At 37.4% G+C, this 16,534-nt stretch overlaps 1 protein-coding gene across 1 annotated transcript; it reads left to right on the plus strand.

Moving 5' to 3' along the window:
• The first annotated feature begins 13,574 nt into the window (after positions 1–13,574).
• On the plus strand, positions 13,575–14,630 carry LOC131247481 (uncharacterized). The gene is made up of 4 exons (XM_058247733.1): positions 13,575–13,904; positions 14,015–14,119; positions 14,213–14,284; positions 14,365–14,630. Exons 1-4 carry the CDS (start codon positions 13,575–13,577, stop codon positions 14,389–14,391), a joined length of 534 nt encoding a protein of 177 aa, XP_058103716.1. The 3' UTR covers positions 14,392–14,630.
• Positions 14,631–16,534: the final 1,904 nt, after the last annotated feature.

The following is a 16,534-nucleotide window of genomic DNA, read 5'->3' on the forward strand; positions in this document are numbered from 1 at the left end:
CTCGATCTCTTGCGCTACCTCAACCTCTTTCTATCTCTCAGCCCCATTTCCCTCTCTGTTTTCCAACCTCTCTGTCTCTCTCGCTAGGGTTTTCAAAACCCCCTTTCGCTACAAGAAGGAGAAGGAGAAGGAGAAGGAGAAGGAGAAGAAGAACGATTAGTCTCTCTCTCTCTCTCTCTCTCTCTCTCTTTGAGATGGATCAAAAATCCCAATGAAGTTTTGATTGATTGCAGCTACCGATGGCCACTAATGATGTTCTTTCTTTTTCTACTTTTTTGGAGATAATGTTTTTACATAAGGACACATTTATTAAAAAAGGAAACGCACAGCTAAACCATTTTTATGCATTCATTGTAAAGAATCATCCAATCTTACAAGAGTTAGTGAGAGTTAACAACTACAATGCCTTCTGTTTATGGTTATTTAATGGTGAGCTGATCTGAGTAATCATTTGAGAAATGCAGGTTCGGGGTTGGACGTTCACAATATTTGCTGAAGCATGAAATTTTTGATGAGGTGTGTTTGATTCCTTTGGCTATTGTTTGAATCTTTTACTGGATTGGAAGATGTAGGTTTGGATTTGTGGAAAATAAATTTTTTTTGGTTTGTTTTCTTTTTCTTTTTAAAATTTTCTTGGAACCCCTGGTTTGATGGAAAATAAAAACACAATTTTCAGAAGAAAAGAACTGATGAAAGAAAAGAAGTGTGATGTTTCTTCTAGATGACCTGCTCTTGTTAAAGGGTACAAAAAGACGTGTGGATTTTGGCATTGGTGTAGATTGGTGTGGGTTTTCATGAGCTTGGAGTGGGTTTCAAGTGAAATGCATTTTGACATGCACTTATAAAAGCATTGAACAGAATAAGCATGTCTACGAGGATGGAAATTATTGCTTTTTGTTTAAGTAGCTAAGCACTTAAATGACACATAGTAATTCGATCCATATAAAATAGTCACAAAATTCAGTTTGTGTCACTGCAACATAATATCAGAAAGGAATAAAAAGAACAATGAAAAATTTTCATATGTTAGGCTGCACATGCAAGTAACTATATTTGCATTGAGTGGAATGGCTAGTTGTTGAAATTTCCATTATGCTCAATTTGGCTTTCTACACATCGACTTGCCATTTCAAGCCAGATGGAAGTGCATGACAATCAAAGATAGAGCTAGCTTTTTATGATAATTCCCTCTTTGGAAAACCTCATGCATTCACAAAGGATAACATTGTAACGCCCTGAAATTCGGGGGTCGAGCATAACTCAGCTCCCGAGTTCCAAAACATCACTTATGCAACATATTTAATGATGGATGTATGTTATCTGTATGAGTACATAAAACATGGAATAGATTAAGCCAAACTGCAAATATAATTCAGGGATAAGTGAAGAACGCAAGCGGAAGACTTATAGAATCGTATGTGAACATGTGCAAATCCCTGAAAAACATATACATACCAAGTCGAACTTACAAGTGTTGCTATCAAAATTACAAATATTAAATTACATCATTTAATTCCCAAAAGAAATCCCAGCATCCCACGCATCAGAACTAGGCTCACTAGAACCCATCTGAAAACTGCATAAAAGAGAATGCAGCCTCATCATCATCAAACTCCTGCTCTGCCTCAGGAGCCTCATCAACATCTGCAACATCAGCAACTAAGACAGAGTCTGGTGGGTGTTTAAACACCGTCCTAGAACGTGGGAGTGAGTGATCAACTCAGTGGAACAATAAAGCACAGGTTAACACGTTATCAATTCAATCAAGCAGTAATGATAAAGCAGAACAATCAAACATGTCCTAAGTACTCTTGTTAATGCAAGGATGTATGCAGAATGATGCATGCCCTCACGCGTACACCCTCAGTGTGTCCATCTTAAGTTACGCATGACACCACCTCAAAGTGCGCCACGTCTACAAAGCACATGCAAATGTGGTGCATGAACATGATTACCAAGTTGTTATTAGTCCTTTTCATACAGCAGGATTGGTAAGCTAAGGTACCTTCCTCATATCACCATCCAAACAGTGATCCATACTAGGGTCGTCAGTCCTAGATCATCTCATATAATCATATGGTTGCAGGTCGTTGCAAAGGGCTCGTCACCAATCAATGCACGCCTATCATACCTTCGTTACTACACTAAGGCTCGTCACCTCAATGCGGTATCCAGGCATGCTCGAGGTCACTACAAAGGGCTCGTCACCAATCAATGTAGGCCGACAGCACGAATATAGTGTCCCATACCACCATAATCGGCTCACGAGTTTAGTTGCTCACTGGTCACTACGGGAAGGCTCGTCACCCCAGCGTAGGCTGATAGCTCGAACACAGTGTCCCATACCACCATGTCCAGCTCATGAGTCTTAGCGGATCAAGGTACAGCGGTTTACAGGATTTGCACTGGTATGTTTGGTACCTTAGATTCAAGCAATAGCGTCCATACATGGTGAACATACATCGGACAATCGGGTTACTTGACGAACTCGACTAGCACGAGCGCACGTTGAGTTGAACGACATAGAGTGCGCAAACACTCCTCGTGGCCAAACCACTGCCGACAACTCTAATATGACTCGGGTTCGTCTAATCACATCCTACGTGGCGAAAGCAACCTCAGCCATGAACTTAAGGCTGATTACCGATTTCCTGGACTAATGCATAGTCCCACACATATCCCACTACAACAGATATTCATATCTACAATTTAGAATAGTAATGGACAACGACTCAAATCATGCAGTACACAAGCATTCGACGAATATCAACTTAACATGGATTTAAGCATAAGTAAGACTTGAAATTAAACAACAAGGAATGTAACTTACATGAAGTAAATCATGCACACTAACAGGAGTGTTGAGAATCGCTTCTCAATGCCCGCAATTAGGTTAATAAGTTGCACTTTAGATCATTCAGGCATTTCTACAAACACTTAGAATACATAGGTCAACATACATGACGTATGTTGGAAATACACATTTGGACAATTCCTTTTACCAAGGAATTGACGCACATACATCTAGCATACATACACGACAAATAATCATGGCAAACACATGTACATATTTTATACGTATACAATACTTCCAACATATACATAGAATACACAAATCTCAATATACCACATGCATATCAGGAACGCAACATAAACATAACATTTGGCATGTGAAATCTCATCCATAACAAGAATAAACCACTAACTGGCATTGAAAGCCTTGAAAACCATAACCTATACAATTAAAGTCCGCACCTTAACCAGAAACAGAACACCGAACTGATTTCAGATGATATGTCTTCGTCAACGGCGACAGAACAACCTAAAGCAAGAATAGAAATGAGCTACAATAACACAAAGACTATTCTAAGCTCTAACACAGATTAGGGTTAGGTTAACTTACCCAAGGATGAACTCAGAATCGCCGGAATAACGATTCCAAAGTGAAGGTTAAAGGATGAAGGAGAATAAGAAAGAATCTAAGATGATTCACCAACTTTCTCTCTCACTTTCTCTCTCTTTTCCTCTCTCTTTCTTAGTTAGGGTTAGGAAATTCGTATGGAAAAGAGAGCTAGGGTTTTAAGGTCTATATATAGGCCTAACATTGATGAAAACAACCCCAGGGCCAAGGTATACTTAGGTTATAACCAAAACTGGCCTCTCTCGATCCAACGAAGCACTTCCAGTGGGCCTTTATCCACGAAAGGTCAGACTTAAGCTCACTGACCATGGATCTTGGTCAGGCTGAGTTTTCGTACCGACCGGCTTTACCGATCAGCCGTGGCGGACCACACTTAATTCAACGGTCACCGAAACTCGATCAGGTCCACATGCACAAGGACATGCCTGGGCCACCTTCCCTGATCAGAGGGTGAAATTGGGTTAGAATTCAACAGTCAGATTGGTTAAAATCGTCACGCGAGCGACACGACTCAGATTTCATAAAATCTTAATTAATTTCCAACCGTTCTCACACTCTTTACTCCAGACTCAATCAAATCGACCCAGAACATCACATGGACTTGATTTTCAAGGTGATGGCCAAGTCCAACATGGTGACCAATACAGCCTAAGATTATCGCCATCGGACTTACGACGCGTGGTCCAGGTCCAATCCAGAACTTCCAAAAATTCCCAAGAACAACTGGATATAGCGATGAATCCCAGATTTCAGAGTAACATAGCGCTAACTATTCTACAGGTTTTGAGTCATGCAGATTGAATTTAAAGTGATTGATGCAAATTTCATAAGCAACCAAAATTAGCACTAATTACCCCAATAAGCTACTAAGGAAAAAAATAGAGGTAGTACTCGGGTCAAGGCACAAAATTTCCCGGGTCATTACAAACATTTACACACCACCCCATGTGTGGCCAGATGATTGTGGGTTGTTCATCAAGTCCATATCAGTTGTATCATGAGATTTGGTGGACTGTGATTTTTATACCATGTGATGGTACCTATAAGGTGTACTATTTTTCATAATAGAAATGTCTTACACAATGGCATTTTAATAAGATATGTATGGAAATTTAATGCAAGGTGGGTTATGAGGTTGAAGTTTGGCCAGTGTGCCTCACAGCATCCAACTAGCTAGTGTTGGGCTAGTGAGCCTAACACCATCCAAATAGTTGGTGTCAAAGGTCTATATATGGCTTGTATTGTGATGTTTGCATTTTATTAACATTTTCTGTCTATTTTGTCAACTTATTTTTGAACATGAGCTCAAAAATAAGGCAGATCTAAATTTTAAGTGGACCACACAATGGAAAACAGTGGGGATTGAGCGTCCACATTAAAATTTCCTAGGGCCCACTATAGCAATTATATGCCATCTAACTTGTTAATAAAGTCATACTTGGATTAAGGGAAAACACAAATTTCAGCTGGATCAAAAGTTTTTGTGGTCCCCAAATTAAAAGTTTTCAATAGCTAGTGTTGGGCTAGTGTGCCTAACACCATCCAAATAGCTGGTGTCAAAGGTCTATATATGGCCTGTATTATGATGTTTGCATTTTATTAACATTGTCTCTCTATTTTGTTAACTCATTTTTGAACATGAGCTCAAAAATAAGGCAGATCTAAATTTTAAGTGGACCACACAATGAAAAACAGTGGGGATTGAGTGTCCACATTAAAATTTCTTAGGGCCCACTATAGCAATTATTTGCCATCTAACTTGTTAATAAAGTCATACTTGGATTAAGGGAAAACACAAATTTCAACTGGATCAAAAGTTTTTGTGGTCCCCAAATTAAAAGTTTTCAATAGTAAGCAGTCAATCCCCATTATTTCCTGTGGTGTGGTCTACTTGATATTTTCTATGGTGTGGTCCACTTAAGATTTGGATCTGCCCAATTTTTGCTACTTGACTTACATAACAATGTTTAGTTTTCTCAATTAGACTTTCATGTTAGTTTTTAACCATTTAAAGATGGTGGTGATGCTTCAAATTAAACATTGCACAATTGTATGACAATCTAGATCGAATTGACAATAATGGAATGATTCCATATGAAGATTAGCTCAATTAATCAGGTTGCTTAATCAATGTAATTAGAGATATGCTTCATCCACATGGGCCGCACAAGTCAAATGATTGAGTCAACACCATTATCATTAGTGTTACATGTGAGAAGGATGAGTCACCCATTATCAAAATAGTGCTAAACTAAAAATGGTAGTGATAGTCTTAGCTTTCTTCTCTTCTAAGTTAGCTAACACATCATATTTGAGAGTACTGAAAAATTTTATTGGGCGATGGTAAAACTTCAGGTAGATGATTTTTAAAAGCATATGGTTTCATAATTCAAGAAATTCAGTGAGAGCGGAGAACTCCAAAAATTCAATGAGCACTGACTAAAAATCATAACATATCATCCCATGCTTTATAATTTTTCAAAACTATGCCATCATGTTTTTCTTTTTAGTTAATCTGTTAATGTCAGTAGGCTAATGGTGCAAATTGAAGAAGTTTGAATATCAAATAAAATAGGTTTGTAGATTTTTTTCAAGATATTAGTCATTGCATTGAGATTTTTTATTCTGCTACATGGCATTTTGTGACAGCTTTTGGGGAATATGGTGGATGTGCCCCTCACTTAATAGGTGTATCCTTTTCTTTTTCATTTCTACGTACTTCTCAGTGGTGCCATCCACCACTACCATTAAAAAAGAAAACAAAAGAAAAAAAACTAACAAAGCAAGAAACAGATACTTCATAACTTTGTAAAGAAGAGAATCATGTGGCAAGGGATTCCAAAATTTTTGTGAAACAGGATCCACAGTTCCTGGTCAACAACAAACACGACCTTGATAAGAGTTACAAGCTTCAAACAAACATTCCACCAGGAAAAGAATTTAAAAGGAACAAAAAGTACTTCAAATAAGGATCTATAGTTAAGGCAATCTGAACCATTTGTCCTGTGGGTCCTATTGCGAATGTCCTGTTCTTGAAAAATATAATGTCTTTTGTGACAAGTATGCATTGAGTGTGGATTGCTGATCACTTTTGGCCAACCATTTATTTTCTTCATTCTCATGTGGCACACATTGAACAGACCAAGCTGATTTGAGTGCCATGACACAGAGACGAAGTAGCCTAAGTGGGGGCATTTAAAGGATCTACCTGCAGCTATAAAACTCTGTGAACTGGCTTTAGTTGCTACTGACAATGTGCCAGAATATATAAAATTGGGACAAAAGCAAGAGGTGGGCAACTAGCTACTGATACTCATTGATGATTAGTTCATTAAACTGTTCATGCTAAATATGGAATATCTATTTAATTCAGTTGGCATTTTCTGGTATCATTTTCTTAGTACCATACGAGTAATTCAGATTTATTTCCTAAACTAAAATGATCATGAAAAGGCATTCTATTAAGCTTCTGAAAATTTGTTTCACTGGTAAGAATGATCTGTCATCCTTCGATGTGCTCCATTGGATAAAAGTTTTAGTAAGAGAAGAGGTTAAGGTCCAATGACAATATTTTCATCTTTTGAGAAAAGTGGTTCTAGTACCCACCTATACCCTCTTAACAGAAAGAGAGCCAAGCTTGTTGTTCCTTTCGGAGCCAACTATAGGCTGATTGATATTCTTGTTAGCAAGAACATATCAAAGATCTATGTTCTAGCACAATTCAATTCTATTAGCATTCTACATCTAGTTCTACTTATTCCCATTCCTTGATAACTAATCATCTTTTATATTTTCTCATTGCATAGGTTCTATGGATATTTCTTTTCTTCAAAAGATTTATATTGTAGCTACTATCTTGCCTAAGGAATGCCTTACTATTTGGTTGCTTAGGAAAGGAGTATGGCTTTACTATTTAGATGACCAAAATAGGGCTGCATTTGTACGAAGGACTTAAGGATGGTATGCATATCCTTGGGTAAGCGGATCATATAATTTGTCTTCCTAATATGCCATTCTATGCAAGGATACCAAGTGGATGTATAAGTTGTGCATCAGGTGAGGCCAACGCATGGATGAACTAGGCTTTCAAGTCAAGTTATCAAGTTTTTGAATTATGCTTAGCTCAAGATAGGCCTAAGAAACATATTTGTATTTAGCCTAAGCCATCTTTAAAGATAACCTCCATACTAGAAGGGCCTTATTGCCTTTTGAATTTGGCCTCCATACTGTCAATGTCTTTCATATAGTGGCAATTGTTAGGCAAACACCATGTCTTTTCAAAATTCTTAAAGATGGAAATTTGTGCAATTGTTATGAAAATTTATGCAGCAAATTTAATTAATTTTGGTAATGGTCCTCTTCAATTTTGCCTAATGGTGGGCATTCCCTTCGATTTTGGCAACACTCCTCTTCAAACTAGACTGATTGATCAAGTAATTTCATGATATTTTAGAGCAACCAAATGATCCCTTAATGTTGGTTTTATTTTAAATTTTCTTTGCATGGAAAAATTATGGCAATTGTCTATCAATTTTAAGGGCTTTATGGACTGACTAACATCTGCATTGTTGGTTTGATATGTAGGTGATTTTGATTTGAAATGTTCTATTTTTTTTTTCTTTCATAATCGGAGGCACTTTTCTTCCTTTGTTGACTACGTAAATAGGTTGAGCTGGGGAAGGACTGATATGTAGTTCATTGATTGCTTAGAATTTCTTATTGCTAGACACTGATTAGTAGTAACTGGAAGAAAGTTTACACATGCTGGAATTTACACTTGAATGCTGGGAATTGTGAGCAGATTGCTAGATTTTTTTATTTTTATTTTTATTTGGAAAGATGATGATCTTGTTAAGGCCAAAGGCCAAAAAAACAAAACAAAGAAACAAAACTACAGAAAAACAAACACAAATATTTGCTAGAATATTGATCATAGAAATTGAATAAACTTACTGGAATTTCAGTTTAATTGCTAAAATTTCACCATTACTTGCTACTTTTGTGATTAAATACTCTGATTGTCATATTTCATGAATGCTTACTTAAGTTGCCTTATTCTAGATCAATTGTCTTTCCTTACTTAAGTTGCCTTATTCTGGATCATCTCCAAATCCTTTGCTCCTTTCCAACCCTTGGAATCTGCATTTTCCAAGATTCCTATAAGCATCAGAAATTCCTCAATTTTTCTGTTAAAAGAAACAAATGAAATTTATTTATATTAAAAGTTGCTAACTTATGGATGGATGTCTGTTTGCTTATTTTCATTTGCACATCAATATCAAGAATAAAGACAAAATAGATAAAAGTATCTTATCATTAATCTCACATCCTGCTAGCCTTTTTCTGGCAATATGCCTTTAATTACGTGAATTTTATAATTTTGATGAAATTTCTGGATGTTGTATGTCTTACTACATGCGAGGAGATTATTTTAGGAGAGAAACAACCATTGAACACGAAACAATAGCCGAGAGTCAGGAAACAACTACAATATTTCTTCCTTTTTTTTTTTTGGCCTTTTTCCATCTAGAGCTGATTCAAACAATCTGCTTCGTTTACTTCTTTCTTTTGCTCTATATGGCAATCGTGGTGTCTTTGGAGTTTATTAGGTGGGATAATTGAACTATACTATATTTTCAGGTTTACCCATCCTGTTTGGTGGGCGTTGAAAGGGACTACTTAGCCTTAAGCAAGCAGTATCTAAAATTATCAATATCCCTGGAATTCACCGAGGTATGACTTTTCTTATTTCAGTTGCTGCTTGTAAGTAACGGCTATCTTACTTGTCTTAAATCTAGGCTGAAGTGTGCACTCAGTATGTATTATAATGGATCTTCTCAATTTTCCTTAAATTGTTCTGCACTGGCCAAAAGCAAACCTGAATCTATCATTACACACTCCTGTCAGGTATCTTCTCTTTTTAAATTGCCCTGCTACAATGTAATGTAGTTTTTCATCTGCCTTCTTTCTATTGGCTGTGTAGTTACTTCTGCTTATGTGTTGGGGGAGAGTTCAGAAATGGTGCATGAGGCTAATTTCCAACTTTAATTTTTGATAAGGTGCAGGTTGAAAATAGACCCCTTGGTTAATCAAGATCCGACTGTAATGAATAGGGAGTGGATGACACTAAGTTTCCTAGACCCATGTTTTCTTTCTGTGATCAGAAGTTTTTCAAAGTTTGCACAAGAAAACCTTCCTGGTAGAGAATCCATTCCTTGTCCATGCACCACTTGCAGATGTGCATGTTTTTCAGTTTCTTATGATGATATGGAAATACATCTAATGAAAAATGGATTCGACCCAAGCTATAGGTTTTGGAACATGCATGGGGAGTATGTATCACCTAAGTGTACTGTATGTGAATCAAGTTCCCAACAATACCATAGTGTTTACGCGATCATTTATGAACTTGGTGGTAATAACCTAGATGAAGTTGTACAGGATGAGCCCAATGTGACCCCTACAGTTGAAGGCGTCTTTGGAGAAAATGAAACTAATGACTTTGAAGCAAATATACGAGACACAATGACTGAGCTATACCTTAGGGCTATACCCTAGGGCCCAAGATTTCACCGTGCTGACTTTCATTGTACAGCTTTTCAAATTAAAGGTGAATCATGGATGAAGTGAAAAAAGCTTTATAAAGCTCCTTCAACTACTAAAGAAGGTGTTACCTTCCGGTAACAAGGTCCCAACTAATACCTACTAAGAAGACGATCATTACAAAGTTGGGTATTGATTATGTGAAAATCCATACTTGTCCAAATGACTGCATCTTATACTGGAGAGAGAACGAGATGAAAACCATTTGTCCAAATTGTAAAACTTCTAGGTACAAGACTGAAATGGATTTTGAGAAAAAACAATCTCGAATACCTAGGAAGGTGTTAAGGTATTTTCCATTAACACCAAGGCTACAAAGAATGTTCAATGTGCCATGAGTGGTGAAAGAAATGTCTTAGCACTCATCTAAGAAATTTCAACATGAAAAGATGGAGCATCCGGCTGATTCTATTGTATGGAAGAATCTTAATGACAAGTATACAGATTTTTTAGCTGAGCCTCGCAATGTTCGATTGGGTTTGGCTACAGATGGGTTTAACCCATTCAGTACTTTCAGTATGTCGCATAGTTCATGGCCCATTATTTGTGTAACGTACAACCTTCCACCAAAGCTTTGCATGAAACCTTAGTTTACTATGTTGACTTTTCTCATTGAGGGACCACTACAACCGGGAAAGTATATTGACGTTTATTTACAGCCATTGATTGATGAACTGTAAAAGTTATGGTGAGAAGGGGTCACAACGTTCGATGCATACCATGAAAATAAATTCAACATGCGTGTCATTCTGCTTTGGACAATCCATGACTTTCTAGCATATGGTAATATTTCTGGTTGTAGGAGAAAGGGTAAGTATGGTTGTCCTATATGTGGTCCTAGCACAGATTCTCTACGACTCCAATATGGAAAGAAACATGTTTATATGGGCCACAGACGATGGTTGCCAATGTCAGAACAGGCTTAGAATGACACAAGTGCTGGCACGTTCAATAAAAAGGTGGAGATACAACGTCAACCGATCCGTCTGGATGGGATTGAGGTTAAAAGACAAATCGCAAACTTGAATATGCAGTGGGGGAAGACTAGGAAGAGTAATATAAGGGGTATTGATGGAGGTCGACAAGAGCTAGCGGATGATGTTGAAACACCATGGTTCTTCAAACGGTCTATATTATTTAATCTGGAGTATTGGAAAGATATTCCCGTGCGTCACAACCTTGATGTCATGCCTTGATGTTGAACATGCCTGGCAAAACCAAGGATGATGCTAATGCACGCAGGGACCTGAAACAATTGGGAATTAAGAAGCGTCTATGGCTGAAAAAGAACAATGGCAAGGTGATTCAGAAACAAGGTCCTTTCTGTCTAAGAAAAGAAGAGAAATTTTTTTTCATCTAGACTTTGCATGAGTTGGGTGTTCCGATCAGTTTTAGTGCGAATTGAAGGACCATCGTAAAGGAAGATTGCATGAATTTAAAGGGAATGAAGTCTCATTCTTACCATGTGTTGATGCAACATCTACTCCCAGTTCTCATCCAGCATGCATTCAGGGATAGGAAGGTCATTCGTGCTATAATTACAAGCTTTTGCACCTTCTTTAATGCCTTATGCTTGACAACCATAGACCTTCAAACACTCCTTACTCTCGAGAGGGGCATGGCTAGGACATTATGTCAGCTTGAAACTATATGCCCGCCATCAATATTTGTCATTATAATGCATTTGTCAATCCATTTGGCTTACGAGGCTCGCATATGTGGTCTTGTATACTATCGATGGATGTATCCATTCGAAAGGTACACTGTGAGCTTAATAAGAATAAATCGGCTTAACATCTACATTTGCATGTATATATAATGTATTATTAACTTTGTCAAGTTCATGAAGACATTCAAGGCTTATGTCCGTAACAAGACATGACCTAAGGGTTGTATTTTAGAACAGTACATCCAAGAGGAGATAGTTATATTTTACAACCAATATAAAGGAAAACAGAAAACAAGACTACTGGAAAGCTGGAAAAACGGTTTAACGGAGTCATTCCAGGACTATGTAAGTTGGAAGATATCGTTGATGATGACCCTAATAATGATGGCGTTGGTCTAGTAGGTTTGGGTCAAAGTGTTATCCTAGCGAGTATCGAATACGAACAAGCTTGTACATGGATACTAACTACGACGAGTGGGAAGGGTATGTACAATAAGCTCATATATATGCGTGTGTGTGTGTGTATCTTCCTTACTTTATGCGATTTCAATATAACAATGTTATCGAATATCACGCAAGAAGCACAAAGATTTCTTGCAGCGATGCTATAAGAGGACCAACAGGATGCCTAGCGAGAACAAATTCATATCTTGGTTGAAGAGGCAACCAGAGTTCATTAAATTTGACGATAATGAATTTAAGATGTAGTAAGAGGACCTCTAGCTTTTTCTATTCAATACAATAAGTATTGTATTAATGGTTTCATCTTTGTCACTAAGGACTATGAGGAGAATAAAATGAATCAAAACAGTGGGATTAGGACAGAGGGTATGACAACCTTCCGATTAAGTGCTAAGGATATCAATACAGTAGATGAAAATCAACCTTACTACAAAGTCCTTCATGGAATTATCCAATTGGAGTACCGAACAGTGTACAAGCCCATCCTATTTAAGTGTGATTGGGTGAAAGTGACACATCATGGTGTTTCTTTCGAGATTAGTAAATTTGCCTAGTCTTTACAGTTCAGACAAAGTCGGTGACGAGCCCTTCATTCTTGCAGAACATGCCACGAAAGTTTTCTACTCCATAGATCCAAAAAATCTTAAATGGCACGTGGTCTTGGATGCTCTAAAAAAAAAATTGTCAAAGAAGAGACGTGCGTTCTATCAAAACAATTAAAGGCTATAAGTAATGTCGATGTAGGACCTGATCTCACCTCATTAGCAATGGTTGATGAGTTGGTATTCAATGAATCTGAAGACGTCAGTGTTGTGGTCAAGAAAACAAAGAAAAGAAAACGATCAAAGAGAATCTACTGATTTGTTTGTATTTTCTAAGCATGTAACAAAATGATATTTATTGGAGGAAATCTAATCAAGGTTTGAATAATATAGTGAATTTTTTATACTTTATCTCTGATGTAGATTATTTCTTAACCATTAGCTTTTTTTTCTTTTCTTTTCATATTAGGGAAGAAATAGGCACATGGATTCACAAGCAGAGGTATTGGGTGTGCAGGTGCTTGGGAGTACAGATTCAAGCAACACCAAAGGTAATAAGATCTTCTCCTTAATTATATATGTAAATTTCTTTTTTCTTATATATTAGCGGTAATCAATGATGTGTTTCTATAACTATTATTCTTTTTATGTAATTGTGTCAGCTTCTTCTTCATGTAGAAAGAGAGGCATTATTAGGGGGGTCTCTTTACTTGCGCAACCTGATAGGAAAAAAGTCCTAAAGACGAATGAATTCGGGCAACCGAATGAGAACTGTTCCGATCACAGAGACTTTGCATCACATATCGGTGTCCTCACCCGTTCTCATATCCCGATCATATACCTGGACTTTCACCAGGTGCCTTATGAACAAATTCATATGGTCACAGAAAGATTGTCACAATTTTATGAGTTTGAAGGTCAAAGTTGGGATGCAAGTCTTGATTACGTTATAAAATGCATCAATGAAGCGTGGAGGAATTACAAGAGAAGATTGACTGCAAAATATATTAAAAATAAGGATCCTATTGCTGTGAGAGATGGTCATGTCCCCCTAGGCATCCCTATGGAGGATTGGAGGGTCTTCGTGGATCAACGTACCACCGAGGAATTCAAGAGGGCAAGCGCAAGGAATAAAGTCAATCGGGCCAAGCTAAAAGGACCTGCGTGTTTTGGGAGGCACAGCATGGCTGTTACTCGCCATAAGATGGTATGTATTTAAAAATCGATATTATAGTTTAAAATTAAAATTAAATTTGAATTATCATTCATCTAAATCTATTAATGATGTGTATTTGAATGATATGCAATGTGCCAAAGGCGATGGAGAAGAATCTTACCTCTGATGCTGAGATAGGTAGATGTGAAGTCTTCTTAAGAGCCCATACAAGAAAGGACAAAGTTGTCCAGTATCCTGACCTTGCTGTAAGTGCATCCCTCGTACCATTAACTAGTACCCTTATGAAAAGCCTATGTATAACTTTGAATTATATTGCATTCATTTGTATTTTTTCACAGGAAAAACTAGATGAGCTCTATAGTAGCAATCCTGCTTCTAGGATGACCGACATGAATGATGCCCTTACAGAGGTACTAATAAATTTTAAAAATTACTTAAGTTTTATAGTAATTATGAATATCCTAATAACTTGATTTGCAATATCTTACAGTTGGTTGGTTCTGACAATAGAGGGTGAATGCGGGGTCTAGGTTGCTCAATAAACAAGCTAGGACTGAAGAAGTCAGCCCCTGCTCGTTCAAAGGTAGAGAATATGACAAAAGAAAAAGAGAGCGTAACTCAAGAGTTATTTCAGGTGAAGAAAAAATTGGATGATATGACTCAAGATATAGTTGAGATGAAGAAAACATTAGTGGATATGCAGAAAGAGAGACAGTATACTCAAAATCTCTCATCACCAACAGTCGCTAAATCTACTCAGGCATCGTTGGTATGCAAGTATAAATTTTTTACCATATTGAGGTTACAATTATATTATAAACGCTAACAATACTAATGCCATTTTATGTGTAAATGTAACCGGATATTATATATATCGGTAAGAGATGTAACTTAGTTTTGAAAAATGTGGTGTAGTTACTCGTGGTGAAGTACACGAAGTTAATCCAAATGCAATTGTCCATTGTGAACCGTTGGAGGATGAATCTTTTATTGTTGTCCTGACTGAGGTTATACAACCTCATGCTCCTTTGTGGAAAGAAGATGGGTTCGCATCTACACTTGGAGAGGTCAGTCCGGGATCATTTGTGCAATGGGGGAAAGAGGCTTTGAGAATTCAATAATTTGAACAAATTTGGTACTCTATAATTGAACATGTGTAGTGTGCATTTTGAACTAATTTTGAATGTGTGGTGTGCATTTTGAACTAATTTTTAACTAATGTGGCACTTATTTTTTTAATATTAAATGAATTTTGTACTCTATATTTGAATGTATTTATAGTCTTAGCCTCCATTTGGTCATCACATTAGTATTTATGAAAACATTTTTTTTTAAAAACCAAATGGAGCCTAAGCCCTTTTTTAACTCCACCAATGCAACTCCTTGCATTGCCAGTCCCAAGCCCGGGTAAAGGAGGAGGGAGAAGGGCTTTATAATGAAATCGTTAACTATGGAGGAGATCCTGAAAATGCAGTGAGTATTTCTGGTTTTATGGTTTTACTTGTACATTCCTATATTGATTACTCAAGCATGATGGTTATGCGCATTCTTTCAGGTGGATGTTGCATGTAGGAGGATTTGAGTTGCATATTTTAGATTCAAGCATCCGGTACATCTCTTGTCAAGAATGCACATGTGTAGTTTATCAAACAATACATTATGTGATATCGTGTGCATGATATCTTTGTTGTAATTACAGTTATGTATAATAATAATAATTTGTTCATTATAGTGCATTCACAATAGTTATCATTGTGGTTACAGTTATTCATTATGTAACAAGATTTCAGGTGAGATGAACGAGTTTCAAAACAAAACAGTCTGCCGTTTTGAGAAGCGATTCCCAGGATGTATGTGTTTCAGGGGCCATCTGCACCTTGGAAGCATACAATGGAAGGTAAGGAAAACCCTCGAGTTCCCTTCTTTGAATCATGAAAAGGCATGTGCTGAATCTCATGCAATGACAATATTAGGCATGCTCATAAGCAGGACGTACATAATTTCGTAAAAATTGATAGAGCAGACCCGGATGTGCATCGGAGCTATCCAGATGTTAAGCGGGGGTCCGTGAAAGGTGGGAACCGCTGTTATGACCATGATGAAGCTGTCAATTTCCTATGGACAACATTGGAGTGGCCTGACCATTTGAATAGGCTGTGTTTATGTATTTACTCGAAATTAATGGAGCAGACCCGGATGTGCGTCGAATCTATCCAGATGAGCGGGGGTCCCTGGAAGGTGGGAACCGCTGTTATGACCATGATGAAGCTGTCCATTTCCTATGGACAGCATTGGAGGGGCCTGACAATTTGGACAGGCCGTGTTTATGTATTTGCTTGAAATTAATGGAGCAGACCCAGATGTGCGTCGAAGCTATCCGGATGAGCAGGGGTCCCTGGAAGGTGGGAATCACTGTTATGACCATGATAAAGCTGTCTATTTCCTATGGACAGCATTGGAGGGGCCTGGCCATTTGGACAGGCCATGTTTATATTTGTATTTGCAAGTACCACACCCTAAACCTATAACCTAAACCTATTCTCAATTCCCTAAAGCTATAACCTATAACCTATAACATAAACCTAACCCTAAACCTTAACCTAAACATAAACCTAAACCTAAACCTATAACCTATACTTATAACCTTAACCTAAACTATA

This window comes from Magnolia sinica, chromosome 1, assembly GCF_029962835.1.
Source record: "Magnolia sinica isolate HGM2019 chromosome 1, MsV1, whole genome shotgun sequence".
Taxonomy (NCBI): Eukaryota; Viridiplantae; Streptophyta; class Magnoliopsida; order Magnoliales; family Magnoliaceae; genus Magnolia; species Magnolia sinica.

Bases quoted from the DNA above. Each gene is read 5' to 3' on its own strand.
- LOC131247481 (XM_058247733.1), top strand. From the start codon at position 13,575: ATGGTCACAGAAAGATTGTCACAATTTTATGAGTTTGAAGGTCAAAGT. The intron at 13,905-14,014 runs GTATGTATTTAA...AATGTGCCAAAG, and splicing joins CTGTTACTCGCCATAAGATG to GCGATGGAGAAGAATCTTAC. The intron at 14,120-14,212 runs GTAAGTGCATCC...ATTTTTTCACAG, and splicing joins TCCAGTATCCTGACCTTGCT to GAAAAACTAGATGAGCTCTA.